The 27,872-nt window shown below is 37.4% G+C and overlaps 1 protein-coding gene across 8 annotated transcripts in view; it reads left to right on the forward strand.

The window, feature by feature from the left end:
* The window catches only part of RAPH1 (Ras association (RalGDS/AF-6) and pleckstrin homology domains 1), a 183,624-nt gene that overhangs the window by 4,709 nt on the left and 151,043 nt on the right, over positions 1–27,872 (forward strand). For all 8 annotated transcript variants that reach the window (XM_033859865.2, XM_033859866.2, XM_033859867.2 and 5 more), the window contains exon 2: positions 27,743–27,862. In XM_033859865.2, the coding sequence (XP_033715756.1) occupies positions 27,743–27,862 (120 nt within the window). The remainder of the gene's footprint in view (positions 1–27,742; positions 27,863–27,872) is intronic.

The raw sequence follows: 27,872 nt of genomic DNA on the forward strand, positions 1-27,872 counted from the left end.
AGTAGTGCTGCATTGGTTACACTTGCTTAATTGGGGGGGGGAAGCATTCCTTAGAATGAAGCTTCTTTTACTATCTCTGATTATTTGTGAATTTTAAATGGGTAAGGAAAGTTGTAGTTTGCAGTAAGTTTTTTAAAAATTCAGTCCTGTGCATGTCTATTCATATAGAATTGTCTAAACAGTACATTACTATGGCATATAAATGCGTTTGGTTAAATGACAGGCAAGACTCAAGCCCATTCCTTTGGGGGTATACTCATCCTGTGTAAGTCAATTTGTTTAGTAACAAATGAACATGTAACACTAAGTCCTGATATCATGTTACAGTATAGATGTTTTATAGCTCATTGCAAGTTTTAGGTTTTTCTTGTTTGCCTTGTAAGCAGTTTTTAGATATTGTTACTAACTCATTTTGAAAAGAAAATTCTTATTTAAAAAATTTCTCAAATCAATTTAATTGAAACATATCCTGAGACTGCAAAAGAAACCATTAAAAGCTACTAAGAAAACAAAGCAAGTGCTGCTACCTACTTGCAACTACTTATCTGAGTGAAATAAAAACAAAACTTTACAGAAATAAATGGGTTGTTTAGGTGTCAAGACTAACATCTCTAACCCTCATTTGTCTCTTTGAGTTTTTAATAAATTATATTTGAACATAAAATGGTATTAGCAGTGCTTTTGCAGTTATATATATTTGCCATGCTGCGTAAGATTTCTTCTGGAAAAGTTTTGTTGTGAAATGTTAGAAACCCCTCAGATTATATGATGTCTACACTTCATCCTGTGCTCTTAATCACTGTCATTTTAAGATATAGTATTTACCACACTTTGGGGCAGATGTCTTAAAATACATCACTCAGGGCTTCCCTGGTGGCGCAGTGGTTGAGAGTCCGCCTGCCGATGCAGGGGACACGGGTTTGTGCCCCTGTCTGGGAAGATCCCACATGCCGCAGAGCGGCTGGGCCCGTGAGCCATGGCCGCTGAGCCTGCGCGTCCGGAGCCTGCGCGTCCGGAGCCTGCACTCCGCAACAGTGAGAGGCCCGTGTACCGCAAAAAAACAAATCAAAACAAAAACATCACTCATAACTTATAAATTGACTTTTTAAAAAGCATATGTTCTGCTATTCATAAAATATATATTGTTACTCTGCTTTAGGCAGAGCTACGCATAATGGAGAAATCAAAGAAATAGGTATATCTCCCCTCCAAAATAGAGAGGATACTAGTTTAAGTGCAGGATACAAGGAATCAGTAGAGAATGTAATTTAAGGGAGCAGAGTGTAAAAAGAAACAGAAGAGACTGGTGTTTGTTAGACTTGGAAAAGAAGGGACAAGTCATCCGTTTACATGAGAAGAAAAGCAAGATTGCGTGGCCCATAATTGATGTCTTGTCATTTGTGTAGCTCTAAAAATGTAAGCCCCCTGGTGAAGAATGGTGAAATCTGGAGAAAATTAGAACTGTGAACATATTGAATAGGCCCAAATATTGTAGAATTACAATAGTAAGTACAGTTTTTAAATTGTACTTGAAAATTGAATGCTTTTTTGGAAATCACTTTTAGAATGATCTTACTAAGTTTGATATGTTTGAAGAAGAGTGTTAGCTAAGTCAGTACAGCAAAATAACTAGCAGTGTGACTTGAAAATACAATATATTCTTTATGTATCCCAGACTGTACGTGCCTCTATCCATGGTTCCAAGCATAGTTTATTTTCCCTAATTTTTCTAGTCAAAATTCTACTCATCCTTTGAGTCCCAGTTCCATTGCCACACACCTTTGTGAAGCTGTTTGATACTAAGTAGAATTCATTGCCTTCCTCTTCATTCCTCTAGACCTTACTTGATTTTCCCTATATTGTAAATAATTGTATACTGTCTTAAATCCCTGATTCTGGAGTATTGGATCTAGTTTTACTCATCTGAAGTCTCTCAGTCCCTTAAATATAATAGAAGTGCAATAAAAACGGTTTTAACGAGGACTTCCGTGGTGGCGCAGTGGTTAAGAATCCGCCTGCCAATGCACGGGACACAGGTTCAAGCCCTGGTCCGGGAAGATCCCACATGCCGCGGAGCAACTAAGCCCGTGTGCCACAACTACTGAGCCTGCGCTCTAGAGCCCAGGAGCCACAACTACTGAGCCCGCGTGCCACAACTACTGAAAAGCCCGTGTGCCTAGAGCCCACGCTCCGCAACAAGAGAAGCCACCACAATGAGAAGCCTGCACACCGCAACGAAGAGTAGCCCTCGCTCGCTGCAACTAGAGAAAGCCCGCATGCAGCAACGAAGACCCAACACAGCCCTAAATAAATAAATAAATAAAGGTTTTAATGAAAGCCATCATTTGAAGAATTCTTTATGGTTGGTGTTACATCTCCTGAAAGAATCCATAAAAATCTAATAATGTTTATTTTATTTATAAAGAACAATTCTTTCTCGCCTTATTTGGTTTATTTTATAATGTAACAAATGACTTTAGAGACTTGTGAAGGGAATCAGTGATCCTCTTTATCTGTGAATAGAGTTCTTTATAAATGTTAGTAATGGCTCAAAAACCTTTTTGTTTACCCTAAGTTTTTTAAATAAATATTTGTTTTTTAAAGCAAGCGTAATGAATACAGTGCATTATGTTTGAAAAATCTTGGTTGTACTGCTTAGTAATACAGAAATTCCAAAGTCTGGATCTTAAATTTGTTTATTTTGGTACTTGGTTTTAATGCTTGTCTTAGCTAAAAGGCAGCTCATGCAGGGACACGTACCCCAAAAGAATAACTGCCTCTTTGGCTATACTTTCTAAATGGAGATACTCATTGTTGAATTTCTGTCCATCAATTATGCAGATTTGGCTAGCAGAGTTTGCCCTTTCTATACAAACCAATGTGAGGATTTGCATTTATATGTTTTTAATAAATGTATTCAAAATCCAGAGAAACTACGTATGGAAGGCATTTAAAGAATTAGAAAATGGTTTTTCTGTGTTTAGAGTGTGCAGGTATGAGTATTCAAGATGACACACATTGACTTCTTTTGAAATACAGTTATTTTCTTACTAAAAAAATGCTTCATTTACCTTTAAGGTACACGTAGATTAACTATGTTTTTGTTTTTAAAAACAACTGCTAGGTAACGTACTGCTAACCGTCACTGATCACAGAAAGTCAGCAAATTTAGACTTTGTGTGTGTATGTGTGAAAGATAAATGCTTAACTCATCTTTAAATTTGACAACTCTTTTAAAATACTTTGCCATGAGACAACCAGTAAACCTGTTTGGTATAAAATATTTAACTGGTCACTCCTCAACTACATCAGCAACATTCTGTAACACTTGGTGCTGTTTCTGCTTCAGCTTGTCTTTTGCGGCAGTAGTTGCATTTGAGGTTAAACCTTACTTCCCCTGCCCCAACTTTCTTTTGTTGAGGTCAAAGCAGCTGCTTCATGAAGGATTAGATAATACAGTTTTTTCATAAAATATTGTTTCTATAAAGGAAATCATTTACTGTAAGAATATGTCTTCCCTGGAACACCAGTCTCTTGTAGCAATTTGCAAAAAGGTGCGTTCTTTATTTCATTTTTTTTTTTTTTTTTTTTTTTTTTTTTTGCGGTACGCGGGCCTCTCACTGTTGTGGCCTCTCCCGTTGCGGAGCGCAGGCTCCGGACGCACAGGCTCAGCGGCCATGGCTCACGGGCCCAGCCGCTCCGCGGCATGTGGGATCTTCCCGGACCGGGACACGAACCTGTGTCCCCTGCATCGGCAGGCGGACTCTCAACCACTGTGCCACGAGGGAAGCCCCTTTATTTCATTTTTGAAAAAGATTCCAGCAAATACTATCACTCTTCCCTCCAAATATTTAGAATCATTTAGTACCAGAATACTTAGACTACTTTATATATATGATGTGTGACTGTCTGACAGGTGGCCATAATGAAGAGGCCAGTGTCGTTTTCTATGATAAGGATACACATGTATTATATTGTATTACATTATATGGTACTTAAAATACATATGTGTATTAAGATAAAGATTAAATAGAACTCCTAATATGTTGTTCTTATACCCTAATGGATCATCACTCATACTTCCTGGGTTATAATCACCTCCATTTTGGAAATCGCTATACAAGCTTATTGAAGTACTGTTGATAATAATGAACCTTTTATATCAAGTTCCATTTCATAGTGTATAATATACTTGTATGAAGCCATCTTAAAAATAAAGCACTTGGGACAAGACATTCTGATTTTCTTACTAATTAGAAAGAAATGTTTGTGGAAGAAAAATAGATAAATTTCAACAAAGTGAGACCTTAATAAAATTTATTCTTTTAAAAAAATTTTATTTATTTATTTATTTATTTATTTATTTATGGCTGTGTTGGGTCTTCACTGCTGTGCACGGGCTTTCTCTAGTTGCGGTGAGCGGGGGCTACTCTTCGTTGCGGTGCGCGGGCTTCTCATTGCGGGGGCTTCTCTTGTTGTGGAGCACGGGCTCTAGGCGAGCAGGCACGCAGGCTTCAGTAGTTGTGGCACGTGGGCTCTAGAATGCAGGCTCAGTAGTTGTGGCGCAGGGGCTTAGTTGCTCCGCCTCATGTGGGATCTTCCCGGACCAGGGCTCTAACTCGTGTCCCCTGCATTGGCAGGCGGATTCTTAACCACTGCACCATCGGGAAGCCCAATAAAATTTATTCTTTACCACAATTGAAGTTATTAGCTTATTTTAGAATCTTCAGTTTGGATTTTACATTATGCTTTCAGGAATTAGGGTGAATTAAAAGTACCCATTTAAAATTTAATTTAGTAATTCAGTAGTGTTGATAGACATAATTTTTCCATGCCCATAGTGAGCATTTTTTTCCTTGAATCTCTAGCAAGATAGAAAACGTTTCCATGACTCTACCCTTTATCTTTCCCTTTCTTCTCTACTTCTGCAAGTGCAGCCACAGTTGCTTCATCACAGATATATTTTGCCTGTTCTAGAATTTTGTATTAGTTGAATCATATGTATGTGTTCCTTTGTCTCTGACTTCTTGCCCTCAGCATGATGTTTTTAGATCCATCCATGTTATTGCTTGTATCAGTAGTTTGTTTCTTTTTATTGTGGAGTAATATATGCAATTGTACGAATATTGAATGTACCATAGATTTGTTTATCCAGTTTCCTTTTGGTGGGCACCTGGACTGTTTCCAATTTGGGACTACTGTGAAGAAAACTGCCATGAATATTTTTGTACAAGTGTTTTTGTGGACAAATGTTTCATTTCTCTTGGATAAAGGAGTGGAATTGCTAGGTCATACGTAGATGTTCCTCTTTTTAAAGACTTGTATTTGAAGAACAATATACACATGTATCATAAACGTACACTTCTACAACCTGAATACTCCTGTGTAACCAGAACATAGATGAAAAAGAAAATTACCAGTGTGCCAGAAACCCTCCTCATATTTGCTTTTCTATACGACTGCCCTGTCATGGGTAGCCACTGCCTTGACTCCTTACTCTAATTTTGCTGTAAAGTCTTTTGGTTTGCTTGTTTCTTTAAATTTTTTTTCTAATTTATTGAGGTATAATTTCCACATAATAAACTGCACGCATTAAAGGATACTGTTTGATAAGTTTTCATACACCTGTTAAGCTATCACTGCAAACAAGGTAGGGAACATATTCATCATCCCCCAGTTTCTTCACATCCCTTTGCCAGTCATGCTCCCCTCCACCTCTGTCTCCGTGCAACCTGTCACTGTAGATTAGTTTGAATTTTCTAGAATTTGATGTATGGAATCATACAGTGTTCTCTTTCAGTCGTTCTCTCTCTCTAGTCTGGTTTATTTTTATGCAGAATAATGATTTTTTTAACAAGTCTATACAAAAGTCTTTATTTTAACATTAAAAAGAAAGAATCACATGTTCTTTCTCACGGCTTTACCAGACTGAACCATCCGATAAGTTACATGCACACAGGGACTTGGCAGATTATTGCACAGCTTTTCAACGGGTTGAGTCAGGACCAAGTGGCCACCTTCCCCACAGCTGGGCTCTGAATAATGATTCAGAATAATGATTATAGATTGATATAATAGAATAATAATTTTTAGATCGATCCATATTGTTTGGATTAGTTCCTTTTTATTACTGAATGGTATTACATTATGTGTATATACCACATTTTGTTTATCCATTCACCTGTTGATAGCTATTTGGGCTGCTTTCATTTCTAGCCTTTTACTAATAAAGCCGCTGTGACATTTTGTACAAATGGAGACAGATATATGTACACATATATCTTCATGAATATGTTTTTATTTCTCTTGGATAAATACTATGAGGACATGCTGAGTTATATAGGGTACATGTATTTTTAATTTTTTAAGGAACTGGCAAACTTTTCCAAACCTGTATCATATTATGTATCCAACCGCATTATATGACAATTTTAATTACTCTACATCCTAGCACTTGGTATCGTCAGTCGTTTTCATTCTAGCCACTGGAATGGATACATAGTGGTATCTCATTGTGCTTTTAATTTGCATCTCCCTGATTACTAATAATGTTGAGCGAATTTTCATGTTCTTATTAGCCATTTGGGAAGTGACTGTGCAAGTCTTTTGCCCATTTAAAAAATTGGGTTGTTTTATCTTTTTTAATTTAGTTGTAGCAGTTCTTTATATATTCTAGGTACAAGTCCTTTATCAGATATATTTGTGAATTTTTTTTTTTTTTTGTGGTATGCGGGCCTCTCAATGTTGTGGCCTCTCCCATTGCGGAGCACAGGCTCCGGACGCGCAGGCTCAGCGGCCATGGCTCACGGGCCCAGCCGCTCCGCGGCATGTGGGATCTTCCCGGACCAGGGCACAAACCCGTGTCCCCTGCACCGGCAGGCGGACTCTCAACCACTGCGCCATCAGGGAAGCCCTGTGAATGTTTTTTCTTAGTCTGTGGCTTCCCTGTTTATTTTTTAGTGATGTATTTCAGATAGCAGAAGTTTTGATATTGCACTTCATGAAAATGATCAATATTTCCTTTTATGGTTAGTGATTTCTTTGTCCTAATAAATCTTGGCCCACACTAAAGTTGCAAAGATATCTCCCTATGTTTTTTCCTAGGAGCATTATGATTATAGTTTTCACATTTCAGTCTGTGATTCATTTTGTTTATGGTGTGATGTAGAGGTCGAACCCCACCCCCCATCCCATGTTTATACAATATCCATTTGTTCCAGCATCATTTATTTAAAAAAAAAAAGTGCTTTCCATTTTTGTCAATTATATCTCAGTAAAGCTGAGGAAGGCCCCCTTTCCTTTCCTCCTTTGAAATCTTCGTTGAAAATATTTGACAATAAGCATGGGTCTATTTCTGTACTCTCCATTCTGTTACAATGATGTAATTCTCTCTTCTTTTGCTGGAATTACATTGTCTTGATTACTTAGCCTTATAGTGAGTAAGAAGCCAAGGTAGAGGATATCCCCCGAGTTCTTTTCGCAGATTGTTTTGACTATTTTAGGTCACTTGCCTTTCCATATAAATTTTAGAATTAGATATTGGGATATACACCAGGAGTGTTATCATTAAATTGGAAACCTAGTCAATATGGGGAGAATTGGCTTATAATAATATAGTATCTTCCAATCCATTAACATGGTATATCTGTCCATTTATTTAGATCTCTAATTTCTCTCAGCAGTATTTTACATTTTTCACTTGGCATAGAATAAGCACTGCTTGCTGTCCTATTTGTATCTTTTTTTTTTTATGGCCAAATCATACTTTACACAAGCTTATTTTTATAAGTAAAGGTTTGGTATGGAGATTTTCCATTTGATAACCTTTATCTAATGCATAGATGAAGGGACCACCTGTTCTGATGTGACAGTGCTACAAATAGAGGAGACTGAAACATATCTTTAGAAACATTAAAGCAGAAGCTTACAGCTTTATAGTTATTGGCATAATTCTTTTGACTTGTATGGTTGTGGATATTAATATTTAAAGAGACTTATCTTTATTAGCATAGCCTAGTATTTTTAGAATCAGAAGTAAAACAGAATCTTATCAGTTTAATTGGAGCATTAGTTCTTACCAGAGGAGTTTGCATTTTGAGTTTGCATTTTGTAGTTTGCCTTTTCTTCCCCCTTTCATTAATAATACTAATGGAAATATGCAACTCTCAGAAATGTATAAAGAAGAAAATAAAACATAATCCTACCACCCAGAACTGATTACAGTTAAAATTTTTGGTATATTTTCTCGTGTGTGTGTGTGTGTGTGTGTGTGCGTGCACATGCCTGTTTATATAGCTCATTATTGTATGCATAATTTAGTTCTTCTTTCATTTAAATGCTTATATCACTAGCATTTTCCCATGCAGTAAATGCTTTATGAATAATTTACAACATCTGCATTATAATCCAGGATGGACAGTAAAACACACTTGAATTTACTCAGTTTTTCTTTTTTTGTGGGATATTTAGTTGCCTTTCCCCCTCCCCGTGTGTGTGTGTGTGTGTGTGTGTGTGTGTTTAATATTTGGCTTTAATGAGCATACTTGTTCACAATCTTTGTCCGTATTTTTAATGTCTTTCTAACATTGTTTTAAAGTCAGAAAAGTTTTAAACTGAAGTGTAAGATATGATAGACATCTACATACTCATCACCAGGAGTAATCAATTGTTTATATTTTGCTTCAAATAATTTGTTGAAGGAGAAATAACAGATAAAACAAAAATCCTCCCCAGATAACAATTTGTGTTATTCTGGTGCATATTTTAGCGCATTTAACAAATGTGTGTCCATAAAATTTTACTTATTACTGTCTGTGCTTTTGAATTTTATAGAAACAATAAATTATATCTTCTTCTAAAATTTGCATATTTTACTCAACTGTGTGGTTTGAAATTATTAGTACTGGTTCTTGTAGATCCAGTTCATTCTTTTTATCAGAATAAGCCAGTTTTTCCATTCCTCTTTTGAGGGGGGTTAGTTAGATAGATAGGATGCCACAGTGAACATCCTTTTACATTTCTCCTGGTGCTTGTATCTTACATATTTGGGCACTTAGAAGTGGTATTGCAGGATCATAAGGTGCATAATCTCCAGAAGGCTCTCCAAAGCGGTGGGGAGTACATGTCCCGACCGGCAATGTTCTCATTGCTCCACATCCTCCCCGCCCCCTGGTTTTATCAGACTTACTGTTTTTTTTGCCAACTTGATGAGTACGAAATGGATAATATTTTTTTCTTTAGTATGTTTTTAGAGATATTGTTATTAGGATGGGAGCACAAGGTTCTGTAGCGTATTCAGTGAAACTTTTTATGCTTGGAAATTGTATTCTTTCAGATATCCATTAAGAAATGTTTTCTAATCACACATTAAAACTTTTAAAGAGTTTTGAATAAAAGCATTGTTGTTTATGTTTATTCACAGTGGGGTATAATTGTTTTGTCTAAAGAAGTATTATCTGTCCTGGCTATAAGACTGATATTGGAGAATTGCCTAAAATGCATTAACTCTTATGTTGTGACATCTGTGTAGATAATTTAGATGATTATTTGGCTAACAGAACCTTGACTGATTTTACTTCTTGTGAGCTTTTTGGCGAAACATTTAATTTTTTAAATCATGTACAGTCAAGTAAAAATGTAATATCCAGTTGTAATTTTTTTCATTTCAACAACTGACAATTGCTTATGACACAAGAGTAGAAATGATTTACTGTGGAAATTCTGAATGTATTATTCCTACAAAAGTTGTCTTCCCTAACCCTTTTCCCTACTGTGTGTGTATGTGTATAATAATACACATTTCCAGTTTAAAATATTGTAACATGTAGGCACATTATTTTTAAAAGTAAAGAATATAAAAGATGAAAAAGTTCTGTTCTCTGTTGGAGATTGTAATAAAACTGCCTGAAGGCAGGGACCATGTCTACCCTTTAAATAGCTATATTCTCTGTGTTTTTCTGTACAGTGCCTGACTCATAGTAGTATTTCACTAAGTATTTGTTGGATGAACGATATTATTTCTTGCTAAGTAGTAATCTTAAGTGAAAAATAACTACTTTTTAGTACAGATAAACACAGACTTAATTCTGTGTGAACCTAGAATTCTGTCAGTATTTATTCTTAAATGGTAATATTTAAGCTTTGGTTTTTTTGGTCTTCTGAGTGAGAAGCAAGCAAGTAAAGGCAAAAAAGTGGTAGTTTTTATTATAAAGAAACTCAACTCTGGATCTTTTTTTTTTTTTTTTTTTGCGGTACGCGGGTCTCTCACTGTTGTGGCCTCTCCCGTTGCGGAGCACAGGCTCCGGACCGCAGGCTCAGTGGCCACGGCTCACGGGCCCAGCAGCTCCATGGCATGTGGGATCTTCCTGGACCCAGGCACGAACCCGTGTCCCCTGCATCAGCCGGCAGACTCTCAACCACTGCGCCACCAGGGAAGCCCAACTCTGGATCTATTTTTAACTGAAAAAGAAAACTAACTTTTTAGCCTAAGAATTCACTTGGAGTCCCTCTGCATGATTTAGGTGTATTTTAGCCTGTGAACGTCCAGTTCTCTCTCCATGACTTCTGACTTGACTTCCTTATTGTCTCATCTCTCTGCTCCTGTATCTTTGCCCCTAGTCCTTGTGGGCACAAAGCGCTTTCCTTTACGAGCCAAGGGTCTCATAAATTTAGTGACTTTATTGACCATTTGGAGGTTTACAAGGGAGAAATCACATGATGTGTATGTAGCCTTTTACCATCTTACAGCCTCTGCACCCCATCTGTGGCTACTTTCCCCAGCCAGCTCTTCAGACCTGCCACCATTTTTTTATCCTGTAGAGCTTTCTCAGAACTTTAGTCCCCCACTCTCAATGTAGTTTTCACAAGGAGTAGCACTGTGTTGTGTTGTCTATTGCTGTGCAATGGATCACCCCAGAACTTAGTGGCTGAAGACAGCAGCAATCGTTTTATTATTATTTCAAATGGTTCTGGGGGTTACCCAGGCTTAGATGGTTCCCACTGGGAATGTCTCATGCAGTTGAAGTCAGGGGCAACTGGAGCTGGAGTCCTCTCAAAGGATTCCTCACTTACCTGTCTGGTGGTTGAAGCTGGGACCTCAGCTGCGTCTGTGGGCTAGTTTCTACACTTAGCCTTCTTCTGTGGCCTGGGCTTCCTCACAGCATAATGTTGGATTCCAGCAGCAGCTTTCCAAGAGAAACAGCAGGTGGAAGCTGTTAGCACTTTTGATGATCTAGTCCCCGAAGTCACTCAGCATCACTTCCTCCATAGTTCATAGGTCCTCCCCAGAGTCCAGGGAAAGGAACATAGACTTTACCTCTCAATAAAAAGAGTGTTAAGGCAGATTGTTGTGAGAAGAGCAAATGAGACTGGGGATATTGTTGCAGTCATTTGGAAACTATCATCTGTCTTACTATATCAGGTAGGTTTACTGATCCCCAGCTGAAATTCTGATGAACAAAATTTTATCCACCTTCTTTTATCTGAAAAAATTTCATTACAGATGATGAGGAAGTTATAGATACGTTCAAATGCCACTGCCTTTAAGAATGAAGGTTAAAAAGTAATCTTTAATCCTGCTGTCTCTGTTCGTTGGAGCATTTCAAATGTACAAATGTGTGGACTCCATCCCAGTCTCCCAATAATTAGAATGTACTGGACGGACCAAAGGCATATATTTAAAAGCTTCATGGCAACCTATTAGAGAGGATTCAAGCCTTCTGCCTGTACTCCCCATATATTTACCAGTGCCACACCACCTTCCTGTGGACTCGCTAACATTTTGAAACTTCCCTCCTCTCTTTATATTCAAAGTATATGATATCAACAGAAAACAGTGGTAGTCTGTACTAGAGTGCTAAATAGTGTGATAAGACTGTAAGTAAAAAACTGAAATTTAAACGAACATACAAGCTGTAGTCATCAGGGCAGTTTCATAAGAGTGAACTTAAATTGGATCTTGAAAAATAGATGGAGCTTAGATATGTTTTGTATTGATGGGAAACTCTTCTACTCAATTGGTTGTGAACATTATTTTTTTACTGAAGTATAATTGATATGAACATTATCTTTAATCATTTAAACAGATATCTTGGAGATGGTCAAATGGATCATTTTGCTCTCAAATGTGAAGATTAAATGCAAGGGATCTCTTTTTGATACAGTAGATATTTCTATTTTGCTTATCTGTTTCAGACATGGTTTAACAAAGTCAAAAGCATTCTTCCCTGTGACAGCCTCTGAAAGACTACTGTAGCAGTTTATCATTTTTTTCTATGCCCAAATTATTAAATCTGATTTTAAGTAAATCTGCCAATGGTGTTTAAACCCTTTTAAATGTTTTCATCAACCACCTTCTTAAATAGAGAAGTAAAGAAAACATCATTGATAGAAGCTGGGCCACAGTGAAAATAGGAAGCCCTCAGTAGATGTTACCTATACGCCAGACTCTGAAGTCTTTAATGTAGATTATTTCATGTATGCTTCACCATAAGGATGTGGGATGATTTTACAAATGAGGACACAGGTTTAGGAAGATGTAAAAGGACTAATACAAGTTCATGCAGCTATTCAGTATTCAAATCAGGTAATCTAATAACTGGAGAGCCCCAGCTCTTGACCAAATCAAGTTCATTTTCTTCATCTGGGAATGCCTATGAAACAGTGATGGAAGAAAGGACACCACTTAGCCATCTGTGGAATGACAAATTGTAACCAAGAATGTCTTCTTTTTTGTATATTGTAGATATGGCTCCAGTCATGTGAACCTTTTAGCTATGATCAAAAACAGTGCAACAAACTTAACACTACCTGACCATTATTAGATTTGGCCAGTGTGGTGAGATGAGAATCACTGATATTTTGAAACCTACCCCCCCTTTTCTTTTTTAACCCCACATGCTGTTTAGCCAAAACTTATAATGGTTAGGCATTGTTACTGGTTTCTTTAAGGTTGCAGGAAGATTAGTAAAGTTATTGGGTTTTATTTTTTTTTAATTTAATTTTAACAAAATTTTAATTTTTTGTTTAAATTTTGTTGAGAGGTTAATAAAGAACAGGTAAATGTTTTTTATTTTATTTACTTTTTAAAATAATTATTTTATTTTTGGCTGCATTGGGTCTTTGTTGCTGCGCGTGGGCTTTCTCTAGTTGTGGCGAGCGGGGGCTACTCTTCGTTGCGGTACGTGGGCTTCTCATTGTGGTGTCTTCTCTTGTTGCAGAGCACAGGCTCTAGGCGTGTGGGCTTCAGTAGTTGTGGCACACGGGCTCAGTAGTTGTGGCTGGCGGGCTCTAGAGTGCAGGCTCAGTAGTTGTGTCGCACAGGCTTAGTTACTCCGCGACATGTGGGATCTTCCCGGACCAGGGCTCGAACCCATGTCCCTGCTTTGGCAGGCAGATTCTTAACCACTGCGCCACCAGGGAAGTCCTGGGTAAATGTTTTTAATCTTTCCTCTCTCTGAGACTTTCTTTGAACTTCAGTTTCCTCATTATAATAAGATGGAAGTGATACCACCTGCTTTCCTGCTTTTTCGAACTAGAGCAGTGTACTCCTAGACTCCCCTAGGTGTGTCTGTGCAAGTGCACACAGGGTTAGGGATTCAGAGGGATTGGGAATGCAGAACCATAGAATAAATGTCACCATTATCTTGGAGTTCTAAATTTATTTGATAGGCAGTTTTAAACACTTTTTCTATTTTAACTTATAGAGCAGAATGTAAAATTAATATGCAATTTTAAGATAAGATAGTTGAATTCAAAATAAATTTTAGGTGTACAGCAAGCCCACTCCAGGGATATTGCTCATTCTGTCACTGGCAGCCACTTTTCATACTTCTTGGAATCCATATTTTGTTGTGCAGTAAGTCAAATTTAATTCTTTCTTGTAATCATGACCATTTCTACTGTTCAGACAAATGAATAGATTGTGGGAGGTAAAACCGAAACCCATAAAAACCCTAACAGTATTAAATTATTAGAAGTCAAGCACCCTGAACAAGTTCTAGACTCCTGCTGAGACTTCATTTGTGTTGGGAATTCGGGTTGCAGAGAAGGTGGAAAAGCGAGCTGCCTCAAGCCCCTCCCTCCCCTTAAGCAGTATGCCTAAAGAGTAACTGGAAAAGAGGTGCTTTTCCTCTGGAATTCAGACTGGAGAGAGAAGACTGATAAATTTGAAGGGATTTAGAGTGAAGTCAGTAATGAAATAATAGAACTTCAGTCAAGAATAGGTTGAGAAGGGTGGGGAGAGGCCTTTGGATTTAACTAGTCCTTTTTTTTTTCCCCCAGACTAAAAAAATGAGGTCTAAGGATTTAAATGATTTAGCCCATAGTTTCTGCTAGTTAGTGGCAGAATAAGAATTTCCAGTTTCCTGACTCCTTATCCCAGCTGGCTTAGGCTAGGAACATCTTGCAGACTTTCCTTAAACGGACCAGCTTTTCAGTGTTATTAGATAATAAAGGTTTCTGCTCTTACTAATTCATATTTAGGGCATAAAAATGAAAGATTTACTTACTTGAGTTTTCTTGTTAGCCAGAATTTGTGTTAAAATGTTAGAGGATGTTTATTTAACATCTATTGTTTAAACATTCCACAAACTCGTTCTGAAAATTTCAGTTAACTATAGACTCTCTCCTCTTTACCCAAAAGAAATCTTGACCATCAGTCTTATTTATTTCCATTTTTGGCTGGTTAATGTCAGGAATAATGAGCCATCTCTGGTTGGTTTTCTGACTCCTGCCACAATAAAATACTAAGATATGCAAAGATGGAGGCAGAACTACTTTATGTGGGATTTACTAGTAAAGTGATTCTCCCCAACCTTGAGCTTCTATTCAGAATTCTGGTTAATTCTAAACATTTGTTTTAGCAACTGTATAAATTTTGGATTTTCATATGCAGGAATTTGGATTAGCTCCTTTGAAGGATACTGAGAGAGGGAAATGATGGAACAGAATGGGGAGAATCTAAAGCGTGGTATGTAAAGCAGGTTGCAGAACAGGATTACAGAATTTTAGAATGAAACCTTGGAAAGGAGAGAAAGGGATATAAAGGAGGTTGAGAGAAGAGATGCATTGTGATAAATGTATTGATAAACTTCCTAATACTTTGAATTGAATAAATTATTTGCTTAAGACTAGTTTGAGTTAGGTTTCTGTCACGTGCAGAAACCCTTACTAATACTCATTTAATTTTTTTTTTAATTTATTTTTGGCTGTGTTGGGTCTTCGTTGCTGCGCGCGGGCTGTTCTCTAGTTGTGGCGAGTGGGGGCTGCTCTTCCTTGCCGTGTGTGAGCTTCTCATTGCAGTGGCTTCTTTTGTTGAGGAGCATGGGCTCTAGGTGCGCGGGTGTCAGTAGTTGCGGCACAGGGGCCCTAGAGCACGTGGGCTTCAGTAGTTGTGGCTCGAGGGCTCTAGGGTGCAGGCTTGGTAGTTGTGGCACGTGGGCTTAGTTGCTCTGCTGCACGTGGGATCTTCCCGGACCAGGGCTCGAACCCGTGTCCCCTACACTGGCAGGCGGATTCTTAACCACTGCACCACCAGGGAAGTCCCTCATTTGTTAATTTTTATAAGAGAGTCATATAACACAGCTGTTGAATCAGATCATATAATATAAAACTATTCTGCTGAAACTAAAATGCATTGTAGAATTTTTTTTTCTAAACCATTCCTCTATTATAGAGAAATTAATTTTAAATGTGTTGGTTCCTTTAAGTTAGTATTTTTGAGAGCCGGATAAATTAGCCCCCCCCTTTTTTTTAAGAAATGCACCTTTAGCTTTGAGTCATCTTAAATTAGATGTCATCTTAAATTTTAAGTCATCTAAAATTAGAAATATTTAACAAAAAAAAGTTGAAATTCAGATGAAGAATTGATTCTTTGGTAGTTGCTCTGGGGTGAAAAATGAGAACCATATGGTCTCTTTCTAGAAGCCTACAACCTAGTTGGGTGTGGAGGGTCATAAGGCAAGTGCACAAATAACCACCACACAATACAAAGCTGATTAGTGATAAATGCCATAGAGAGGTACAAAGTTCATGGGCGTCTCAGAGGAAGTAGTACCTAATTCTTCTTTTGTTTAGCAGTGTTTAAACTTTTTTTTTAGTTTTCTTTAAATTAAGATATACATACATAACATTCACTTTTTTCTTTTTTTTTGCGGTACTTGGGCCTCTCACTGTTGTGGCCTTCTGTCAGTAATGTGTTATAAATGTCTTTCTTAGAATTTTTACATTTATGAGAGATGAAACAGAAAGCAGACATCTCAGCTTTGTTGAGTTGGGGATATTTGGTCAACTCTGGCACTTCATATCCCTGGATGTTGGCAAGAGGTCAGGGAATACGTTAATGAATAATGCAGGGTGGTACAAGTGTTTCACTGTTTAACTCCCTTTGTTCTCACTAAATGTAACAAAATTTTAAAAATCAAAACATCTTTTAAAAATCCCATCTTAAAGTCTATATTTAGCTTTAGCCTTATTATTTGATTAAATAGTAGTCTTTGATTTAGAATTGAATTCTGATTTCTTCCTGACCTACTTGTGATTTTAACCAACTTTTTTTTTTTTTCACTTAGTTGCTTTATTTTTACATCTGAAGTTTGGAAATGATTGTCTTTTGCCTCTGAAAGAATTATCTGATGAGTAATTATTTTTCTAAGATGTTAAGCTTTTATTTCCATTAAGTAAAACTAATTTTATGATGACCAAACTAACCTTAAAAAGTTAACTGAGGGCTTCCCTGGTGGCGCAGTGGTTGAGAGTCCACCTGCCAATGCAGGGGACACGGGTTCGTGCCCTGGTCCGGGAAGATCCTACATGCCGCAGAGCGGCTGGGCCCATGAGCCATGGCCGCTGAGCCTGCGCTTCCGGAGCCTGTACTCCACAACGGGAGAGGCCACAACAGTGAGAGGCCCACGTACTGCAAAAAAAAAAAAAAAAAGTTAACTGAGTAAACCAGGCAAATGCAATTTAGAAATGGTAACACATGCATACATAATGAAAACCATATGTTGGAGAAATATGCAAGTGTTTTTTAGGGTTGTTAGGGTAAACTGCATTATTTTATTTGGTAAAAATATTTTCAACCTACGTTTTTTTCTTTAAGTTTATTTTTGAATTTTTAAAAATTCACACTCTGTTTTCCTAACTAAACTACAACTTCCTGAGGGTAGAGACTGTTCTTTCTTTTCTTTATCTCCCCTGTCTCCCTTCTCTCTCTTCCTTAATTTATTTTGATATAATTTTAGACTTACAAAAAAGTTGTAAGAAGAGTTACAAACAACCGCCATATTCCTTTTACTTAGATTCACCTATTGTTTACGTTTTGCCTAATTATCATTACTCTCCCCCTATATACATATTTACACACACACACACACTCACACATTTTTTTCTGAGCCAGTTAAGGATAAGTTGCAGACATTATGCCCCTTTATGGCTAAATTCTTTAGCGTATGTTTCCTAAGAATAAAGATATTCTTTTATATAACAGCAGTACAATTAATCAAAATCAGGAAACGTTTCATTGATACAGTACTATGATCTAATCTATAATCCATAGTCAAATTTTGTCAGTTGTCCCAATATTGTCCTTTATAGCTTTGTTTATACACTTAACATTTTTTCTCTGGGTCCAGGATCCCGTCCCAGTATCAAACACTGCATTTAGTCGTCCTGTCTCCTTTAAAGGTTTCCTTTAATCTGGAACATATCTTCAGCCTTTCTTTGTGCTCTTGGCCATTACATTTTTGAAAACTACAGGCCAGTTATTTTATGAAATGGCTCTTATGATTGATTTAGTAATGAATTTTTGTCAGGAATACTACAAAATGATAATGTGTCTTCTCAGTGCATTATTACAGGAAGCATAAGGTTTGCCCCAATATTGATGTTGTTAAGTTTGATAACTTGGTTAAGGCAGTGTCCCTCCAATAATCTGTGGGGCGATACTTTGAGAATATGTAAATGTCGCATCAAATATTCACCCACTAGTTTTAACATCTATTGATGGTTCTTGCCTGAATCAGTTGTTATTGCAGTGGTTGCAGTGGTGATCTTCTGTCATTTCTTCTATGTTAATTAGTTGGCATTCTACTGTAAGGATGAACTTTCTCCCCTTTTATGTTTATTTATATCAGTATAGATTTATGGATTCTTGTTTTAGTCAGTGTTATACTTTTTTTCTGTCATAATTTATTTTGATGCTTAAATTGTCCCAGAATAGGCTCCTGGGACACCCGCCCCCCCTTCCCCCCAGGCTTGCTCCTGTGTCCTTATGACATGTCCCCATCTTTATTGAGCAGTTTTTGGCACTAGATGTTCTAGGGGCTCATCTTGTTATTTTCTCTGCCCCAGCCCTGGAATCATTACTCCAAGGATCTCTGGTGACTTTTTGGGTAGAATATGTATTTAGAAACCAAGAACTGGGAACTAGGTATTCTAATTGCTACTGGGGTGTTACTGCTACGAGGCTCTTTCAGTGGACATACCTATAAACACACATACACATAATATCTAACTTTATTTCTACCCCTCCCTTTATCTCTATCTGTTTAAAACCTTGAGTTCATACTGATGATTCAAAATCCAATCCAAATGGTTTCTCTGCTGCAGGCTACGGCTGTCTGGCAGTCTCCCTTATCCCCCAAAGCATGGGCTGCCTTGAGGGGCTGCATTTCCTGCCGTGCATTTGCCTGTCTTACAGGAGAATAGGGCAAACGTGGAGAAAAACAGTAGTCGACCACCACCCTAATGAAGCTTTCAGTAATTTCAAGACAGTTTCTCCTACCCAATAGGGTAGTAAAGTCGTAGCCTCTACTTTCAGTTGAACCTGAGAGTGCATGAACAGTATTAGCCATCTGCAAAGATAACTACATACTTATGTAGTATAGCAGGAAAGGTCCCAAGTGTGGAGCAAGATGAATATCCCTGGAAGCAGTTGTGGAAGCCACACCTACACACCCACACCTACACACACACCCACACCTACACACACACCCACATATGTATATATACTGTATTAGTTTCCTAGGGCTGCTGTAACAAATCGCCGCACACTGGGTGGCTTAAAAAACAACAGAAATAATTTTCTCACAGTTTCTGAAATAAACTTGAAAAGCTGGAATATAAATGAAAGAACTTTACACTTATTTTTTTTTGGTTTTGTTTTTCAGTTTTTATTGTTTATTTTTTAGTTGCCCTGTGATTTCAGATTATGGTTTGTGGTATACTGTGTAATAAGTAATTATAAAATTGATCATTAGAACATCTTATTTCTGGGAATGGTAGGAGTTTCTTTGTAGTACATTGAACTAAGATTGTTTTTTCCACTTAGATAAGGAGTTCCTGTTTGGGGTTTAGTAGATTAAGAATATCTAGTATTATGAAAATCCAGTGTAAATAAAAGAATGAATATGGTTCATCCTGTTCAAAGAATTCCTTTACTAGGGGCTGTGTTTAAGTGCTTGATAAATAAAACATTAAATTAACAAAATTGCCTTTGATTTGACTTTTAGCTCTTAGGCATTATAATACTCTGTCAACTGTTACAAGAGCTCTTGCTTGTTTTTATGCTTCTTTATATGATCTTTAGTTACCTCACAGTTAATGTACATGATAGTGAAGAGGATGTGTTAGTTACATCCTGGGTTGTCAAAAAACAGAGACATAAATAGAGAAGTAGGTATAAGGGTGTGAATCACCTCCCCTAGTATTTCTCTTTCCTCTGAGTAAGGAGGGGTTCACAGTGGCTGGCCCAAGAATAGTACACCTCTGTATTTATTAGGGAGGTTCAGTTCCATGTGGAAATTTCACAAAACTTAGTTCCAGGTGTCAGCTCATTCCCAGAGGACCAGGCCATGCAAGTTTGCTCATGGCCAGTGAGTTTACTGGGCATGCTCCTGCAAAGCCTTTGGATGATATGGTACTTTGCTTCTTGTCTCTTTCAACACTTAGGAGATGGTAGCTTCCTTTATGCACAGGCCTACAAAAGGAACTTTGTTCTTAGAGAATTTGTTAATCAAGATACCTCTATGTTTACCACCTTTCCCCATAGTTAGGATTAATGTACTCTGAAGTCATGGAAGATATTTTTTGCTTTCTTTGTATCTTGCATAATGCTATTTGTAGGCAAGGTGTTTTGAAGTGTTGGACCCCAAGTAGAACTGGGGCCTTTTCTGTTGAGGGCCACTAACCTCCGGAAAAAACTTAAGTGATTGGTTATACAGAACTTTTTATTTCTTTTTTAAAACTCACCTGATTTATAAATTAATAACAAGCTATAAAATGATGTTTAAGAAAAGGCTCACACTGGAAAAGGATCCTCAAAAACAGAACCTAGTGTGTTCATAGAACATAGATATATATAAATAAAAGAAACATATCAAGCCTGGGAAATTCAGAATTTGGGGAAAAATCAGTTTAGGTTCTCACTTTCACATTTTTTGCAAAACTAAGTTACTTATGTAAAATGCAATAATTACATAAAAGAATGAATAATAAAACTAAAAATTTATATAACCATTTATCTGATTTCTGGGCGGAGAAGAATTTACTGAACAAAACAGTGTAAGAATGTTTTTCACTATTTGTACATTTGGTAACTTAAAAAAAAAAATGTTCAGCGGTGTCTTAAAAAAAAAAAAGTCCAACGAAGTTAAAAGGTAAAACCTGAGGAAAATGTTGCTATACACACAACATGTTTAATATATTAATTCTGTAAAGTGCTCATGTAAATTCAATTGGTTTATTTTATTTTATTTTCTCCTCTTCTTCTTTTCTATCAACCTTGCCTTTATACTGTTTCAATTGGTTTATTAAATTCCCAGCTTCCATTTGGGCCGTTTACACTTGCTACCATTTAGTTCACAACAGAACTGAGTTAAGAGTTGTAGGTCCATGGCGCAGTGGTTGAGAGTCCGCCTGCCGATGCAGGGGACACGGGTTCGTGCCCCGGTCCGGGAAGATCCCACATGCCGCGGAGCGGCTGGGCCCGTGAGCCATGGCCGCTGAGCCTGCGCGTCCGGAGCCTGTGCTCCGCAACGGGAGAGGCCACAACAGTGAGAGGCCCGCGTACCAAAAAAAAAAAAAAAAAAAAAAAAACAAGAGTTGTAGGTCCAGAGAGAAACATACCTCTTGGTGCCCTATTTAGATGAGTACTTAATAGCCCTCTATCCCCCACAGTTCTCACTTCATTTTACATTTTGTTGTGTCCTGTTTCTCTCCTTTGCCTTCTTAGCTCTGACTTCCTCCCTCCTTTTGATGGGTTCTCTTCCTCTTTTCTCGCCTTACTAAATTTAACAGTTTTTTTCCTTATTGTTTCTTTTGCCTGATTTAGGTTTCCTTCCTCTTGCTTTTATTTTGCAAGAGTTGTATCTTGCGCATTTGGGGGCACTCCTTGAACCTGGAAGTCTTCACAGCCCCCCTTCTCTGGCGTCTGTTTTTCTTTAGAATTATTTATCAGATTAGAGCAGCATAGGAGGTGTTTTTCTTTGGAAATGCATTTCTTTTATTTATTTATTTATTTATTTTACTTTTGGCTGTTTTGGGTCTTCGTTTCTGTACGAGGGCTTTCTCTAGTTGTGGCAAGTGGGGGCCACTCTTCATCGCGGTGCGCGGGCCTCTCACTGTCGCGGCATCTCTTGTTGCGGAGCACAGGCTCCAGACGCGCAGGCTCAGTAGTTGTGGCTCACGGGCCTAGTTGTTCCGCGGCATGTGGGATCTTCCCAGACCAGGGCTCAAACCCATGTCCCCTGCATTGGCAGGAGGACTCTCAACCACTGCACCACCAGGGAAGCCTGGAAGTGTTTTTCAAAACTGTTTTTGTGATAGAGCTACTGAAACATAACTGGACATAAAGAACTGAAATTTATTTCTAAATAACTCTGAGAAGAAGCATGGAACTTTCGCTTCTTCCATGGAGGAGGAGTAATTATGGTATGTTAATTAGGAGATCCTGATGCTGCTTAGTTTTTTTATGGTCTTCGGGAGTACTTATTCTAGGTTGTTCTGCCTTTAACCAAATTGTGGTCGTGCAAAACTGCATTACTTTTGTCTTGGAAGTCCTCCCAGTAATTATAACACACTATTGCAGTTCTCAGACTTTTGTGGGCATAAGCAATTCCCTGGGGGGACTTGTTAAAAATGTCCCCCTCCTGGAAATTAGTATTCAGATCTTGGGCACGCCATTTTAAAACTGACTTTAAGAAGAAGCACCCCAGGTAATTTTGATGTAGGTCATCAGTAGACCACAGTTGGAAAAATGTTGCCATATGGCATCAAGTCCAAACTCTTTGATATGGCTTATACTGTTGCCCCTACCTCCCTCTCCAGCCCCATTTCCCATGAGTCTATGCCACACATCCTATGCTTCAGGAATGTTAAGCCACCTAGAGTTCTCAACATGTCTTAACCTTCTCACACCTTTATATACCTTGGCACATGCTGGTCCCTCTGCTTATAACCCTCTTCCCCATCTCTGCCTTGCATATTCATTCTTCAGGTCTCTACTGAAGCATCACACCTTTCCTCTCTTCTTCTCAAACGGAATTAAACCACACTGACATAACATACTCTATTATAGCACTTAACATAGTGTTTCATCATTGTTGGTTTCCTGGTCTGTTCCCTACTAGATTATATGTACTTAAGGATGGAGTCTGTCACGCTGATCTCTCTTCCCCCAGTGTCTGGCACATGGTAGACGTAGAGTAAGTACTAAATAATATCAAAGCTTCTCTTGCCTCTTTGGAACATTAAGCATGCTAGATCTAAAGAAATGCTGTAGTAGCAGCTCTGCACTCCTGTATTCTGAGAGTTTTCACGTGTTTTTAGGTATAGAGCACTTATTTTTACAAAAAGCAATTATTCTTTAAGTGCTTTTACAAAAAGCAAGTATTTTGAATTATTTTTGAATTTTTGAATTAAAGGGACAAAAAGAGTTCGGTAATAAATAAGGTACCTTTGCTATATACCGTGTATTTTTCTTGCCACTTGTGAGTATGTGACTTGTATAAGTTGTACTTCCTCTCAAGACTTTAATTTCTGTATCTGTAATTCTCTCTAACTAATACCCATGGTGGCCTTCTAATGGTCTTTCCCTTTTCTAATAACTCTTATACAGGTACCATGTCCTCTGACTAAAATACCATTTCTCCCCCTACCTCCTTCATTTCTGTGTTTAGTTCTTCCCAGTTGCCTTCTGGAGGAAAAAAATAGGTTTGGCTTTCAAGGTCCTGTATGACCAGGTCCTTTCCTAGTCCTTGATCTTTAAATCTCACTCTTCCTTCTTGTTTTAATTTGACAGTCTCACAAAAACAGACCTTCTTCTTTACTCTTTATAATTAGCCCTACCTGGAATATATTTATTCAAATCCTTACGTCCTACTCTAAGCCCCACCTTCTTGATGAAGATCACCATTCCATCTTGCAGTGAGGAAATTGAATAGTGAGCCAAAATATCTTCCAAGGGGAAGGTTAATAGGGAAAATATGCTTGCATGTTTTAACTTCATGGAAAATTTAGTGGGAATAATATTGTTTCATACTAAGGCATACTAAATGGATAGTTTTGTTATGTGTAGTGGAGCTTACTATGTATATTATACGTTTTTCACCTGTAGTAATTGAAGCACAATTATTCACTGTTATTTGTGAAATGAAACCAACCAGCATAAAAGCAACTATGGATCATTCCCCCATTACTTCTGTTTTCACTTCATTAATAAAATAAATGTCAACTAGTTTAAAATGTTAGTTATTATTAGCTGTAATCTATTATTTTTTCTGTAATAAACATGAGTTTGAAATAATATTCAGGCTGACTAAACTTTCTCATTACCTGAGTCCTAACTTCCTCGTTTTTTTCCAGTTGGATGTTTGCTAGGCATCTCTCAATCTGTCTTCAAAACAGAATCCACATTCTTCCTTCCTCTGCAACCTGCTCCAAGGAACAGCAGTGGGCAGGACTGTGTGCCTGGAGGGGAGAGTGGGGAGAGTGGGAATAGAGGTCAGAGAGGTCCCTGAAGGCCAGGATCACTCAGGGCCTTCTCGACCTGCCAGCGACTTTGGGCTTTGTTCTGTATTAAGTAAGTCTGCACTTTGGAAGCGTAAACCTTTTCATTTGTGGCAGGGTACATTTGTTCTTTAAGGAAATAGTTTCCCTCGGATATAATGGAGCAGGGAATTTGAGTGAAACCTTAGTATGTTCCTCCTAAAGTACCTCCTAATTTAATAGAGTAATTTAATAGTATTTGTTCTAGTATGTATTATAGTTTCCTTGGGCCTATTTCTACATCATTAAGGAAAAACATCACATTAGAAGCTATCCATTTAAATCCTTTTTTTAAAAATTTTTTAAACATCTTTATTGGAGTATAATTTCTTTACAATGGTGTGTTAGTTTCTGCTTTATATCTAATTATTTTTAAAACAAAATTTGTAAGTTCTCTTTTCTTCTTAAAAAAAATTTCCCCTTTTTGTTTGGAGAGACAGTTGACTGACTAGTGTATAATTTAATTTGCATTTTCTGCTGTCATCATTTCCAGCAGGGGCATTATGTTGGGAAAATTCAGGTTTAGAATTGTGATTTAATTGGAGACAGGACTGATATATAATAAGGAATGAATTGCCTTACCAGATTTGCTGACTTTTAGACGGTGCAGAGCCTATAAACTTTCTTGGGGCTCCTCATTTGGTGTGTGTAGTAAACAGAAACAATGCCATATTGGGGGTAGGAGAATAAGGATTAACATCAGCTTCTAGAGAATGGAGAGTGCTGTTTTAGAGTATAGATCCTTTAAGAAATGTTGTAGGACCTAAATTTTTATTGGAAAAGTCTCTGAATAAAATGTCTAAAGTTCATTTTTGTAAAATAACCCATGGGGTGACAGAAATTCAAGAAAGGACAAAATTGGCAAAAGTTACATAAATAGTAAAAGTCTAATAGTTACTTTAAATTTTTGATTGATTTTATGACTCTGTCATTGTTCCTTAGCATATGTTCCTTTACGTGAGTCAACAGTAGTCTAGATAAAACAAAATTCTTAAAATATTTGAGAGACTTTTTAAAATCCAAATAATCATTGGGTTTGAATAATAGGAAAAAAACTCACAGAACACACCAGACTTTGGTGAGGAGTCTGTAGTTCTATTTGGATCCATGACAATTTAAAATATTCATATTCATTTTGAGCCGTTTAGTGTTTGCGCTGTAAAATTATGTTCCTATTGTTTCATTTTTTTTCCAGTGTAGCATCTTCCTTATGGACATTTGCAATGTGTGCTCAGAAGGGAAGCGTAGGCGTAAGTGTCATTATCTCAAAGCAGAATTCTTCCTAGAATATTTTTGCTTCTGGGTTATTGCAGTGTTTAGTTTTGAAGATTAGGGAGGAACAGGAAGTTGACTGTTAACGTTCCCAGTTATGTTGCTTGTTGGCCCTCATTATGAAGACTGAGTATTACTACTCTTAGATGTTCTCAAACAAGCAACTGTTATTCAAATAATTAAGTCACCTGGTGAGATGAGGTTTTTCTTTGCACTAACTTTTTGTTTTTAATGGGTTGAAAATGTTTTTTTAAAAATTATTTATTTATTTTTGGCTGCGTTGGGTCTTTGCTGCTGCACGCGGGCTTTCTCTAGTTGTGGTGAGTGGGGGCTACTCTCTGTAAATAATTCAATAATGAATGAAAATCTTAGAAATAGTACTAATACAAGTGAACTATAAAAACCAAATGTCTTTAAGAGCCAAATTTATGCATTGGAAAATTAGTTGATCCATTTTCCATTTGTCAAGGTAGAATGCCCTGATTTATACATGCTTATAGTAGTGAAATTAAGAAATGAGAATCTCTTAAGTGGTTAAATGGGATATGATCTGATTTTCAACATTATTAGAACTAAATTCAGTTTTGATTTTGCAACATCATTTGACCGTTTCTACAAAATTTTATATGGTAAAATAAAGTTTAAAATTTAACTTCATGGCACCTCATCAGATATCTAAAATCCTTATGTATCTCATAACTGTATTTAAGGACTGCAGAAATAATTTTGTTGATTGCTGCTTTGGAGGTATAAGATGTATATAAATTCTTATTCTAGATTAAGGATATCTTTAATCTCTGAAGAACTGTTTAAGCTAACTGACAAGTTGTATTCTGAATATTGCCTAGATCCACTAGAACAAAATTTGTGTTTTCACAAACGTGAGTCAAGAGTCTGGCATGTACAATGAAGATATTCATTGTGTCCCTGGGAAAGTTAATGGGTGTTACTCCAAGTTGAAGGAAAAGGATCTGTGGGCAAGTAAATTTGGAATATGTTGGTTTAAGCAAAGCTAAGCTTTACTGAAGATTTCTCAGAGCCTTTAATATTGAAATATTTTATATTAATCAGATTAATCTTACTTTAGGAATTTTAAGTATCTGGTCAGTCATTGATCTTACTTTGTTTCGTGTAATCTTTTCCTCCTTTCACAAAATAATATGCAAGTTCCGTGTCAGATATCACGTTATTTTATTAGTGGGAAGAAAGAAAATCTCTCTTCTTTCAAAGGACTTAACACGTGAAAAGTCACCACATGTAGGAAATTTTGTATATGAATTTCATGTTTTCAATTCCTGTTTTCTATTTGAATTCTAGTTCCTTGAATTTTTTTTTTTTTTTTTTTTTTTTTTTTTTTTTTTTTTTTGCGGTACACAGGCCTCTCACCGTTGTGGCCTCTCCCGTTGTGGAGCACAGGCTCCGGACGCGCAGGCTCAGCGGCCATAGCTCACGGGCCTAGCTGCTCCGCGGCATGTGGGATCTTCCCGGACTGGGGCACGAACCCGTGTCCCCTGCATCGGTAGGCAGACTCTCAACCACTGCGCCACCAGGGAAGCCCTAGTTCCTTGAATTTTGTAGGGACTGATAGGGAAATTAGTAAAGGACAAATGGGGTAGAAAGTAAGAGTAAGATAGAAGGAAGAACTAATTCAACAAACTGAACTAGATTAAAGATTTTTGCTTTGTCTTTTCTCTGAAATGCTTTTTGGACTAAGGTTTTCATGATACATACTTATTTGAACAAATTTTTACAGAATAAATAAGATAATAACTTGCTCATTAAAGTCTTCTGAAATTTTTTTTTCTGTGGTGTTTGGGGGTGTTGCAGGATCTATTAGTGGAAAGAACTGTACTACTTTAATATCCTGTGATTAATGGGAGTGGTCTGTGATTTAAAAATCATTGTTGTGGGCTTCCCAGGTGGCGCAGTGGTTGAGAGTCCGCCTGCTGATGCAGGGGACACGGGTTCGTGCCCTGGTCCGGGAAGATCCCACGTGCCACAGAGCGGCTGGGCCCGTGAGCCACAGCCGCTGAGCCTGCGCGTCCGGAGCCTGTGCTCCACAGCGGGAGAGGCCGCAACAGTGAGAGGCCCGCGTACTGCAAAAAAAATTTAAAAAAAAAAAATCATTTTTGTAAAGCAACTATACTCCAATAAAATTTTTTTTTAAAAAATCATCATTACTTATGATTCTGGTTATAATCTGATACAGTTTGTTCTTCTTTCACAATTTCCTAAAAATTTGAGACTTAATTGCTCATTTCTACTCCCTTGTTAACCTTGTCTCCACTTATGATTTCGTTTCCTTTTATAATATAATCTCTAGTTTTTAAAGTTTGACTCCAGAGAGTTGCGACATGTATCAGAACATACACTGCATGATTTTTCAAGTTCAATAGTTATTCATTATACACAAATATCTGTATTTCAGATGGAGCAGCTGTCAGATGAAGAAATTGACCATGGTGCTGAAGAAGACAGTGACAAGGAAGATCAGGACCTGGACAAAATGTTTGGAGCCTGGCTGGGGGAGCTAGACAAACTCACTCAGGTTAGAAATT

This window comes from Tursiops truncatus, chromosome 7 (genome assembly GCF_011762595.2).
Source record: "Tursiops truncatus isolate mTurTru1 chromosome 7, mTurTru1.mat.Y, whole genome shotgun sequence".
NCBI lineage: Eukaryota > Metazoa > Chordata > Mammalia > Artiodactyla > Delphinidae > Tursiops > Tursiops truncatus.